Below are 13,544 nucleotides of genomic sequence, written 5' to 3'. Positions count from 1 at the left end.
TGTCATGCTGAAAGGCCAGCTTTCTCCACAGCTCCAGGTCTTTAGCAGACTGAAACAGATTTTCTGCGGGCGGTGTTTAGCTGAACTCTGCACCACTGGTGGCGGCATGCTGTTACCCCTGGTCCGTGACCGCAATACACCCCCCTGCCCCTCGCCCACCTGCAAATTTCTCAGGTGCACCCATGACTGGGTCTCTGGTGCTGCTGCTCTGCACTGTCAATTTTACCCTCAATTCTCACTAATTTCACAGAGTCCCTCGGGAGGAGAAGCATGCATCCATAGCATGATACTGTCACCACCATGCTTCACCATAGCGGTGTTGTTAAATGAAACATGAGCAGTGTTAAGTTTGCATAAAAAAATAATGCTTTGCATTTCCTTGAGCTCTTGGAATTGTTAATTTATGCAAATTACATTACATTACATTACAGGAATTTGGCAGACGCTCTTATCCAGAGCGACGTACAACAAAGTGTATAACCATAACCAGGAACAAGTATGACGAAACCCCTAGAGAGAAGGGGTTCTCAATGTTCTCAATTCTCTGCCATAAGTAATTGTTGGCTGCAATGTGGCTTCCTACACCAGTTTCCTTCTTTTTTCTGAAATGATAAACATGTACATGTATTTTTTTTTTCTTTTTAAATAATGGGACTTCTCTTCTGAACTATCCTAACCATATTAGTCCAATGTAAGTAGCACCATCCACATTTCAATGTATGCCTGTAAATACCAAAACACTTTGACATGCAGTTGGAAAGCATTGAATAATTATTATTCAGAAATGTCCAAGGCCTAGTTGGACCTGTTGCAGATTGTGTCGACTATCTGAGTTGAGTTGCAAGTTAAACTCGTGTCCACTGTTTGAGTTGAGCTGGACTTGCAACAGATAGGCAGAAAATATAAGAATGGCATGGCTCAAACTATAAATTGTAATTGTACGTATTGGCCACTAGATGGCAACCCGACAAACATGTTAAGACACAAACAGGATATTTCTGAAATGACCACAGGTGTCTCAAGCGGTATAGTAATTATATAGTGAACTATTGGAGAAGTTTTTGTCTTTTGCTGCATGTGTACATATTTATGAAAAGGCTATTAAGCAAACCTTTTCAGTTGAAAGAGCCGGTCATATTGGTTCAAAAAAAAAGTAGGAAATTATTCTTGATGTGGATACTGGAATTAAGAAAAGAAAGTTTAAGATGAATATTAAAACTACTCATTGTACACGTAATAATAATACAAACATACAGACAGGTGACAAATTAAAAGAAATTCCTGAATAAATGAGCGGAAAAACAACGCAGATGCTAACATACAGGTGTACTGTAAAATACAATTAAGCGATTAACATCCTATCATGCCCTCTGGCTTGTATAAAAAGGCTGAGCAGGATCAGTTGACCTCGATTTTGGAACAAAATGGCAAGAGGAAAAGATTTAAGTTACTTTGAAAGAGAGCATGTATGGCAGGAGCTTCAGTCACAACTGCTCAGACTGCTCAACTGGCTAGTGTTTCAATAGGAACAGTGACTAAAGTGACTAAAGATCTATGGGAAAGACCTCAGTAAATAGGGTCAGAAATTGTGGTCAAAAGTGCACATTCGATGACCATGTTGCTCATGCATTTGTGTAAGGAATGTGTAAGGAAAAACAGAAGAGCAACTCTTTCTCAGGTGACTGAAAATGTCAATGCAGGATGTGATCAGACTGTGTCAGCAAGAACATAGAGACAACTACATAGAGAAGAATATTAAAGCAGATTTGCAGTGCATAAACCCCTCATTACAAAGACAAATGCACATTTGAGAGTTCAGTTGTGCAACATCCATAGGCACTGGTCTACAGAGATGTGGAAAAAAGTGATATGGTCAGATGAGTCATTCTTCACCATATTCTTGACAAGTGGGTGAGTGCATGTGTGGTGTACATCAAGAGAATGGTACAGGCCTGAATTGGTCCGGTGGCTCTGTAATACTGTGGGGGGCATTTTCCTGGCATGGTTATGGTCCATTTGTACCCTTAGAGGGAAGGGTTACTGCACATCAATACAAAGCTATTCTGAGTGATCACACTTATGCTATGATGAAACATCTATATGCTGATGGGATTGGTCTCTTCGAGAATGACGATGTCCACATCCACAGGGCATGAGGGGTCACTGAATGTTCGATGAATACAAAAATGATGCAAATCATATGCTATGGCCTTCACAGTCACCAGATCTCAATCCAGTTGAACATCTATGAGAGATTTTGGACCTACATGTTAGACAACGCTCTCCGCCACCATCATCAAAATAACCGAATGGGGGAAAATCTTTCGGAAGAATGGTGTTCCGTCTCTCCAGTAAAGTTACCAACACCTTACTAAGATACTTTATGTTGGTTTTTCCTTTAATTACCATGTAAGCCCTTTTAATGGCTTCTAAGCAATTTGGGGATACCACAAAATTAATCGGACACCTACATTATTTCATTTAACACATTATTTGAAATAATAAACCCATGTATAAAGCAATATTTTGTTAATAATCTTTGAAAAAGTGTTCATTTGTCTCTGTCAGCCATTCTAGATTGACAAAATTCACTTGATTTCACTTTAATTATGATTATATTATGCTCAAGGTGATACTAGATTTATGAGCAATATTACTTATGAATCGTGCCGTTTCATTTTCAATTATCTGTAATGTTTCTATAAAATGTAAATGCCTTCCATAAGCCTCACATTTCACAGGTATCCTTCACTACCTTTGTGAGTTTCAATGACAGAGTGGGGTCAATGTTGTCTTTATCACCTTCACAAGGGACAGCAAAGTCCAAAGGGCCTCATTTTCTCTCCATTAATTGACTTCCTTAACTCACATCCACACATGAAAAACCAAGGGCTAACATCCTACAAAACTTTCAAGGTCTGCTTTTACAACATTTGAAATGAATGGACTCCTGGAAAGCAGACACCATCTTGTGAATTGGTCCTGATGTTTACTGGATTTGTTTATTTCCCTTTGGGCTAACTCCACAGGAATTCATTTAGGAAGTGAAAATAAGTCCAGTTGAAATTCTTGTTCGACTGACTTGAACAGATCATCATTGGAATCATTGATTCTACCTCGTATTCTAAAGTACGCAGCTGCATGTTTTAAACCCATTTCAGATTGACGTAATGTCCAAGGATAAAAAGTTACCTTTATAGGAACACTGGTATTATTTTCTATGACAAAGCGATGTTCTCGCAAGCAAATCATGCACATTAGGTCTCGTCTACAATTCTGCCCTACAAAGCCTAACTGCACTAACTACACAAAGGGTAAAACTGAGAAAAATGGCATTAAAGTGTATTAACTGGCCAGCCGTCATGGTTTTTGGGCATAAAAATTACCTCATGAATACATGTACAATTAGTGCACTATCACTTATATACCTATAACCCATTTGACTGGCCAGTTAAAACACTTTAAAGCCATTTTCCTCAGTTTTACGCTTTGCGTAGTTACTGCAGTTAGGATTTGTAGGGCAGAATTGTAGATCCCATCAAAATGTTTCAGTCGTAATTGAATAATTTTGGACCCATGGCAAATGTTTACATTATCAGATATAAAAAATAAGACAACTTTTAATTATGCCCATAGCATTCAAATTGTTTTAAGTATTTGGTAGCAAATTACAATTTATTGGGTAGTCGCTTCAGCGCCGACCTCAAACACAATACCTCGCACGAACTGAACGGTGTCCGTCATTTCTAGTAATATAAACATGATGCGTTTTATTACAGTAAATGATTCCTGGGCTGTATTTTACGCTTTTTCTTTTCTCGTCCCAAAAATCCTGGACCGCTACACAGTATCTTTCTTATCGCTGCATTGTATCATTCTTATCGCGAAATTCATCACGCTCATTGTGGTTGGACACAATATGTCACGTGAAAAGACCCCAGAATCACAAAGTTCTACATAACGTTAACCAGTAACTGGGCAACTGCCGAATCTGTCTTTCCATATTGGCTCTAATATTCAAACCAAAAACAATGTTCGATTGAAACGGATTTTGAGCCACAATGGCGGCATCCACTGACTCGGAATGCTACAGCAAGACAGTCAACGCTACAGTATCCTCACAAACCTTGGGAGGCACCAGTGAAAGGAGGAAACAGACCCGCCATTTTCCTGCAAGCCTCCAGTCCATTTAAACCCAGCAGGGGGAGGCGAAAAAAGATAAGAGACACAGAAGGAAAGAGAGCGAGAGAGAGAGAGAGGGGGAGAGAGTTAGAGTGTGTGGTACAGGGTGAGGGTAGGAGAAAGTGAGGACGTTAAAATAAAATTAAAAAGGAAGGCACTGGATTTTTATCTGCCTTTTAAGTCCAACGTCCCGTAAGCATTTGCATTAAGCTAACGTTACATTGGGGTTTCTAGGACGGATACGTGGATACAAGCAAAATTGTTTTTTATCCTATTGGTTTTTTTTTTTTTTTTTTTTGGTTTTTTTTTTTACGTGAGTCGCTTTACGGCCGGTCCTATTTTTTCTTTCTTTCCTCTGTATTTTGTGTCAGGTGGTGGAACCGTGGAAGCCCCCGAGGGCAATCCCAATTCCATTGAATCTGGAAGATATAACCGGTATTTTATTCTTTCTACAAATCTGTGAAGATGTCTGGACAAAGCATTACGGATAGGATAACTGCAGCTCAACACAGTGTAACTGGTTCTGCGGTGTCCAAAACTGTATGCAAGGCGACCACGCATGAAATAATGGGGCCAAAAAAGAAACATTTGGATTGTGAGTATCAACATTGTCAACGATTTGTTGCATGGTAACGTTTTCTGTTACCCTTTGCGCACATTGCTCACTCGTATAAGGACGTTGGTGGGACAGGGGTTGAGGCCTAAGTAGAAACACTTATAATTTAATAACAGCAGTGCCACAGCCTATAGATTTGCTACCTGTACTGTTCTGTGATTACATTAAAACGAGTCTGCATTGAGGTGTGTCAGGTGGAATACTGTCACCTTTTCAAATAACTTATACCGTTAATGAACATTGACGGCAAATAAATTGACTCACTGGCTTGAGTAAATACGACCGAGAGCCTGTCGTGAGAAATAATTGTGTAGCCTACTACCCAGTGATAAACATTTCTGTTACTAGCATATTGAAATGTTTCAATATAAATTATATCATAACACTTATATTTGTTAGCTAATAATAAAAATAAGAATTCAATATATATATATATATATATATATATATATATATATATATATATATATATATATAATGCAAGTGAATTATGCGCTCCGGTTTGGTTTATTTGCCCAAGCTCTTGGTTTAAAGACCTAACGTTAGCAAGCTGTATCTTTTCAACTAGTTTGTCACAGTGACTATATGTGTATGATATTTAGCCTTGGGCAGGTGTATTGTCAGTATAGAGTAAGGTTTTTGGCATAGTGTTGGTAACGGCTAACGAACTATTTATGACTGTTTGTCAGAAGAAAAAACGTGCAGCAATTTTCGGTTGACAGGACACTGTCCTGCATCAGACTTGGGCAAAGATCACCTGTCTTATATATTTTGACGCGTTGCTATACAAAAGTGTGCAACTATCACGTCGTTTTCGTTTGCATTTGGCAATGAACTGAGGCACAGTTGCTGACACCACACTGACCTGTGGCGCAACTGTATGGACTGTGAAAGTCTAAGCATTAACAGCAGCTACGTAGTTTTTTTTTCTTCAGTCTTTTTTTATTTAGTAAGAGAAACAAATGGGTAAGTCTGAAAGGTGGGTTTGCATAAAGTTCCCTGTTCTATGCACATTCTCTGATACACATTATGGTCATCAGAAGGTAACCTCTGAGTCAAGCCAGTACAAGACCAGATGACATACTATGTTCCAAAGTTGTAGAAGGTGAATGCTCTGCATGCAGATGCCAGGTTGTGTCTAGAGTTTATGGGAGCCTTTTACATTGCAAACGGTTGGCCTTTCTGTTGGTCCGAGTATGTCTTATTATCTAACCCAGGAGGGAAAGATCCACCTCCACTAATGTAATTTTGTTGAAGTTACTGTTAGCACAGAGCAGGCTAAAGAGAGTGTCCTGAGGAACATCAGAAACTTGGCTTGTGCTTCCAGTGGCTTTATTGTGCTTTATTCATTCACACTTTGGGTTTCCTGACACACTGCTTCCATATGAGACTGGTTCATGTGCTGTGGGAAAAAGCAGGAAGGTGCATAAAGGATTTAACACTCTTGAATTCACCAAAGAAGTGACTTTGAACAGAGAGCAGCAATTAACACCTGCTGCTGTCATACTGCTCTGTGGCAGTGGCATTCCAATATGATAGAAAATAAATAAATTCTATGAAAAGGGATGCAAATGTAATGTTTCATTCAATCAAACTTTTTTTTTCAGGAGTAGCCCTTGACTTTTTTCAGGAAGATTGAGGTGGCACAGACAATGTAAATTCTGTTGGAACTTAAAGGTTCACCTCTTAGTGGTGGTGTAGAGCAGTTTTGGCCTGGTTCATCGAGAGCTTTAGTCCACAATGTCAAGACTTTGAAGTGCATCCTGTGCAACTTATTAACTTGTGGCTAATTGTGGTGTTTGTGTTGTAAGCTCTATTATGTATTTCTGAATCGCATGAGCCTTCTTAAGAGTTTGTGTTCTTTGGTCTTGCGCCAGCAGACTAAGATCCTCAAACAAGCATTGTAAAGGCAAAGATCTATTGTGGGGTTCAGCTGAGTTCTTTCTTCGCCTTAATTTTAGTCCTGAGTATATGGCTGTTCACCTTGCTGTTGTCACTGAGAAACCCCCTAATATTTCTCTACCTCCAGGTTTTTATTAAAGATGTGTATTCTTTCATTGTATTAACCTTTACATGTGTGGTGATGTTTTAAAGCATTTAAATCTCAATTTTAATAAGCCCTAGTTCTTTTCTGTGAAAAATGATCTTGAATATAGTTTTGTCATTGACATTACTGACTGGTTGCTGTCTGTGTATTACACCTTCCCTGTGCTTTGGAACTTCTAACTCTGTGTCATGATGCTTTCACGGAATGGGTGAGCTTGACTGATCTTCAGTCTGACCAACTCCCTTATATCTCACCCCAAGAAACACAGGCATTTTGAAATTTTTGACATTTTGTACTCTACAGGGGAAAAAAGCATGTATGGGCCTACATCTTGTACATTTTATTTAAAAGGCAGTTGTGATATGGTGCTTGTTGAGAATTGTCTTTTTTTTGTCTTTTATAGCCAGAAAAAGGGGATCAACCCTTGCAAAAACTGGAGGGGGTCCCAGGTTTCCCTCTTTTGTGCAGTTAATGAGTGGTGGTTCCAGGTCTCTGGTACTACTTCAGATCTCTGGTTATTGTGAACCCCTGAGAAGGAGGTGTCCACAATGGATGTACTGGGTAGCAACATCCACTGCCTGTCTACTGAGAACGGGTTTGCAAGGTTGAGGCAGAATTTTACCTTGGCTTGAGGACCATGTCATGCTCTTAAATCATATTTGCAGTATATATTCCAAAGATTGATAAGTCATACTGTGTTCTGTGTAATAGAAAGCCTGTAATAGACAATTTAGTCCTCATTTGACATACTGTGCAGCTACACAACAAAATGTCAAGTGTAACAGAATGTGAATTCAGCTGTTTTTAAAATGGCTTAAGTGGCTATGCAAGATATTCACAGACATCTGGAGAACTTGGACTGGGTGTTCAAACGAGTGAATACAAGAGGGGAAAATGTGCAAGTTTAGTTCATTGTTGAATTTATTTACCTTGTTCTTGGGGAAATGTTAAGCAAGTGGGTGAGCCTTGCTCATCACTTTGAATAAAATGTGGTATCCCACTTGGTGTTCCTTTTCCACTCACTCATTAAAGAGGGCCCTTCCATCAAGTGACTGTTCTGCCCACACAGAAATATGATTTAGGATCTCTTATAAACAGCAGTAATGACTTTCACACACAGGTAAGACTTTTCCCTGGTAACAGAAATTCAGAATTACAGGGACATACTTGGTTGTTTCTGTTTTCGTGGTTGGGTAAGTCTCTTTTTTGCCGTCTGTTCAAATATAAACATTCCACTTTGCTCACAGTTTCCCAATTTATAGCGGAGTGAAAAATGAGACTTGTTTTATTATAACCTTGGTTTCCTTTTCTTAATCTCAGTGTTTCTGGCAAGCGGGCCAGCGGAGGCTCTGTGGCGTAACTCAGGGTTACTCTCGTTCAGTCTGCTGGATTTCTGGGCCATCCTCGGAGCAGCAGAGGTGGCACCAGCAGAGGGATGGCAGCGGGCCCTGGCCACACGAGGAGCCGCTACAACCCCCTCTGCTTAATCGAATGCAAGGCTCCTGCTTTCCGTGGCGAGAGACCCGTACTGCTAATTTCCTCCAAGGAGCTATTTTTAGCCAAGTCTCCAAAATAAGAAAACGCACGGCGGGTTTGTCTGGTTAAAGGCATGTTGGAAATTCTCTGCTGATAGAAGGGGTGAGCGCCTGGTACCTTGCCGCTGACCACATTATTCATTAGTAGGCTCCCTGGACCATAGGCTGTTTTTGTAGATAGGAGCCAGAGGAAGCGGAGGAGGAGAAAGATTAGAAGTGTAATGACAAAGGCTCTTGGAATTTTAGATGATTGAGCACTTGCATGTCTGAGTTTGCTTTGGTTCAAAAATAGACCCAATGTGCCTTTTTTGATTCATGTTCATGACACAGGAGTGGGGATGTTCTTCCTCCCCGTGTTTCTTTTCTTATACTGTACGTCCCGCCGCCTTTAATTTGGGCCTGGTCTCTGGGCGGCGACAGCTCTCCTTCGCACTCCTGCCACTCCCCATTTCCACAAACTGAATAAAGAATAAGCTTTCCAAAATTAGACATAAATAAGTGAATGTCAGAGTCAAGCATCCAGTGATTCCTTGTGCTTGGATGCAAGGCAAGGCTTTTTCCCTTTGCTAGGGCCTGGACAGTTCAGTTGTCTGTTTACTGGCAGTCGATTTTGCATAAATCCCCCCCCAGATCTGTGTCTGTACAATAATAATAATAATGTAATGTAATTTATGTATGCAGGAATCTTTAGGGGTGTCCTTTTTGGTAAGACTTTCCTGGAACAGGTTAACGTGTACTTTAGACATCAGTCAGTCGATTTCTTTTTTATTTGTGTCATAAGGCTAGGCATTACCTTTGAACTCAGTAAATAGTATGGTCTGATTACAAACTTACCAGTTGTGGGAGCAAAGTCTAAGGTACCCTCATTGCTCCTGTCTTCCGTGTCCATCTTGTGTCCATTGGTTCACGTTCACAAACTCCAGAAATACAAGACAATGCAGATTCACATTCTTTCTTGCATGTCTGGAGAAGCACAAAAAAGTTCATTTTGTATGCAAGTTATTTGGACTGTCAAAGCTGGGTTCAATTTGAATGGCAGAAGTGGGTCACACAATGATGGAGTTATTCTAGTTAGATAAGGAACTGATTGCTCCTCTTGAACGTTAACCCTCCTCCTGAAAGCCCTGACTCTTCTCCCCTGGGTGCAGCTGCTCTTTTCTTAGTCTTTTCCTAGACATAGTGTCTGTGGTTAAGAAACTCAAAGTAATACATTATATAAAATATTAAACCGTTTCCACCGCAATAGTCTCAAGGTTAGTAATGAAGAAATATACTTACTGCTGGATTCATAAAATATTCCTTGGTGGAGCACTTGTATTGAGAATACAGTTTTAAACATTGTCTGTTACTCCACTCCAAATGCAAGTTCAGGGTGTTGCATTCATTACGGTGTGATGGCATATTCGAAGGCAAGGCCACGTTGACTACAGCAGTTCGGTGTTGTACAGACTTAACTGCCATTCTTCATTCACGTCACCATTCAACTTGAATAGCACTGAAGCTGTCCTTGCCATGAAATACACTCTCCATGTCACGGGTGGGTAGTTCCAGATTAATCGGCCCTGTTTCCTTCTGATTGTACCCATTGTGCATTTGAAATGCTCTGAATGAGGGTTGATTTGCTTTCATTGTAGACTGTGTTGGATTTGGTTTGTGGCATTGGTAGGGATTGTACTTGTGTTAAGTGGCTGAATTATACCTTGTGAAAGCTTTTGAAGTGCACCTCATTTGTTGCAATGAATGGGTATGACGATATAACCAGGAAAGCCACCTGGGCATTGTGGCTTCAACTGCCAGTTGTCTTTGTGGGGTCACAGGTTCTTCCTAATAATTGGTCTATATTGGTTCTGTCCTGCAGTAGATGTGAACATTGTGCTGGGCTCTTCATGGCCGGATGACTGTTCATGTCAGTGTCACTGTTGAACTGCTAATTCACCTCACAATCATTTATATGTCCCTGTAAACCATTGGTCCTCGGCAGTAAACAGGAAGTGATGAAGTTGTATTGAGTGCCGTGCACCTAACTCAGATCTGCCGTCTTTGAAGAAGGTCCATATGCCTCCGGTCACTCTTGGCTCATTAATTAGTTCTGGAAACACACATTTTAATTGGGTGTGTGTGAGCATACACATGTGAGTATACTTGATGAGGCATGGGTGTGACAGCTGAACCACCAAAGGTGTACATTCATTGGCTGCTTTAATGCAAATTTTAATATGTCATCAGCAAGTGAGTGAATGAGAGAAATCACAGTTCTGAGTTCATCATCTTTCACTTGTGGCTGAAATCTGCTTTAAAAAGCACGATAAGGTTATTGGGCCTACAGGCGGTGCCGTTTGTTGAGCTACATCTATCTGCACTGTGCCTGCTGTACTGTTAGCATGATGAATATCCACCTTGAATATAACGAAAAGATCATTCAGGTGCTTTAGCTTTTTGCCTGTTCTACAATGCAGCACTAGAAGGTACATATAGTCTGAATAATTAACAAGTCATCTAATGCTGCCATTAAGGTGCTGCGAATATGAATGCCCTACTCGGACCGCTGCCGGCTTGGCCTCCGCTCACTTTCACAGTAACCTCTCATGACACTGTGATTCTCAGAAATGGTGGGGGGTGTGACATTGACTTAGGTTATATCGTGAATATTGTTTCTGCTTATTTGAGTATTATTATGTATTATTTGACTAGGTTATGGCAGCCAAATATACTTAGAAGGAGTTTTGAACTCAAAGGCCAGCTTTTTTGCTGGATGACTAATCAGCTTATCCACTATTATTTACGTCCTTTAGATAATCAGCTGCAGGTAGGTCATGTGTTTATTTTCCCTTGATTATATTTATTTTCCCTTGATTATATTTATATCTATCACCTTTGCATACTTTCTTCACTCTGCTGGTGTAGTCCATTTCCAGACTAGAGTGAGTATAGCATACTGTATTGTCCGATGTGGGGAAATATGGCCTCAGGTCAAACCCGCTTCAATTGTGAAAATGCCCTCTTGTTTGATCTCTTTAGACCTCCTGCTAACACTCGGTAGCTGTGCAGCGATACTGTCTGTCATCACTTGTGTTACATTGTGGGTCAATATGTTGCTAACAAAGGCTAAATGATGGCAGAAATAACAGTAGTGCTGCAGCAGTTGCCTAGGTTTTTGAGTGGTGGAAATGGGTAGCTTACACAGGTGATGCAGGCAGAGTGCGGGGTGCCTGTTTGACCAGAGGAGTCCCCAGGTTGTAATGGAAAGGAGGATACCCTCAATGGCCCTAATCATGTGACTCCCAGCCACAGTTGGCATGGGTCATGGTTTAATTGAGGACTGTTGCCCACACTAAGAAAGAGTGCTTTAGCTGGATGCACCCAACCCCCTACTAAGCCTGCAGTCAGTTACCTGTTCCTTGTACTGGCAATTCTTGCTTGAACTCAGTATTATCTAAAGGGCTCATAAGTTAGAGACAGGGGAGAGAGAAGACCTTTAGCTCAAATGGCCACCAGATGCAGCACAATACAGTTCTGTGGTGTAACTGGATAATACCAGGCTAGTACTGTAACTGGTGTAACACAAAAATGCAGGTTAAAATGGTCCTGTGATGCAAAGTGACAGTTTTACTCTGTCCCCTGAACAATTTAATTGACTCATCAGTTTGTGCGTCCTCAAGCAAACATAAGATATTTTTCCGTTGAGATAGTAAGGAATGAATTAGCATTCTGGCAGGGTCATCAGCTCTTACAGAAGTCTGAATTGTTTTTGCACTCACATCCCAGACCATAATTGAGCTGGCAGGTAATGTAGTATGACACTAAAGGAGGAACAATATTCTGATAAAGATGAAATCTTTTGGCACTCATTTATCATAAGAGGATAATGTTTTGGTAACCAGGACAGGCCATCAGCTCATTGAGGCTCATTGGTTTCCTGTGTCTGTTGATTGATTATTAATAATCATTTCAAATAGTTAGAATAACAGTTACTCCCCAGAAAATATAATCACGTTGCTATTATTAGTTGTAGACTGCAGTCGTATCAGCCTGTAGCTCTAGTGCTAAATGCCTCAGTCTGCAGTAAGTGGGGTAGGGCTTGATGGGAGATGATCCAGGTAAAGAAGAGTATTGTTAGAAGTGGTGGGCCAGTAGAGGAGCTTTCAGGAAGCCATGGCTCCCGCTCAGCAATAGAGACTCTGTGCTGTATGAGGTTGTATCTTTCAGATGACGTCTTAAACTGAGTCACCGTTTCACTGTGGTCTTTCCAAAGGACTTGTAAATGTTTTATTTCTGCCAATAATTCAACCTTAGATATGCTTTGTGATACTGTACAAGGCCTGAGAGACCATAAATTATTGCAATTTCTTCAGCAAAATTCTTGACTGTTTCTGCCTCAGACTCAGACCCGGCTGCCCTAGATTGCGGATGGGAGTGGGGGGATGTTTCGGACCGCTGACATGGACAAAAGGCATTTTAAAAATGTATGTATTGTTCTTTCCCCCTCCGTTTGGCACTCCTCTGGATGGTTGCCACTCCTCCAAACGGGTGGCAAAACCACACTGGCTCTGCTCAGATTCCATTGCGAACACTGTTAACAAAGTAAAAGAAGCAAACTTGTATGGAAGATTCATGACAATGCGGAGGGTACAGCGGTGCTTTAGTCTGCCTTCTGAGTGGGCTTGCTTTGAAAGGACAAGGTAAACTCTTGGTTTACACTGGTTACAAGAACTCGTAAGATGCATTTGTATGAATTGCATTGCCTTCTATATGCAGTATGAACACAAGGTTCCAGTGCTGCCAGGCCTCTCCAAGCAGGCCTGGCTTGCCCTGGTACGTTAGCATGCACTTTCTGGCACAAACGTCTTCCAAGCGTAATGAACACATTTTCAGGAGCAGGAGCAGTGACACTGGAGATCGCTAATGACCCAGCAAAAACTCAATAATTAGCGCTGTTCTCTCATGTAAATGCATCACAGCAACAACTTTTCAATCACAGTGCATGATTTCATTAATGTCACCACCTGTTTTTAAAAAAACACATTTGAGTGGGTGGTATCCTTTGCATTTTAACATGATTAATCATGTTAATGACTTGCAAACAAAGAAAAGCACCCCCTTATTTTCACTGGCATATCATTCAGGTGATTCTTAAACCAAGTTACACAATATTTGCGACAGCCAT

The 13,544-nt window shown here is 40.7% G+C and overlaps 1 protein-coding gene across 28 annotated transcripts in view; it reads left to right on the top strand.

Moving 5' to 3' along the window:
* The first annotated feature begins 3,959 nt into the window (after positions 1-3,959).
* The window catches only part of picalma (phosphatidylinositol binding clathrin assembly protein a), a 47,699-nt gene continuing 38,114 nt past the window's right edge, over positions 3,960-13,544 (top strand). For 6 of the 28 annotated variants that reach the window (XM_035432718.1, XM_035432717.1, XM_035432708.1 and 3 more), the window contains exon 1: positions 3,964-4,777. In XM_035432718.1, coding sequence (XP_035288609.1) covers positions 4,648-4,777 — 130 coding nt within the window. In that variant the 5' untranslated portion in view covers positions 3,964-4,647. Of the gene's footprint in view, positions 4,778-13,544 lie in introns of all 28 variants that reach the window. The other 22 variants (XM_035432698.1, XM_035432691.1, XM_035432701.1 and 19 more) reach the window with 8 other exon arrangements.

This window comes from Anguilla anguilla, chromosome 9 (genome assembly GCF_013347855.1).
Source record: "Anguilla anguilla isolate fAngAng1 chromosome 9, fAngAng1.pri, whole genome shotgun sequence".
In the NCBI taxonomy this organism is placed as follows: domain Eukaryota; kingdom Metazoa; phylum Chordata; class Actinopteri; order Anguilliformes; family Anguillidae; genus Anguilla; species Anguilla anguilla.
The sequence above is the reverse complement of the archived record's forward strand: the minus strand, read 5'-3'. Positions and strand labels throughout refer to the sequence as shown.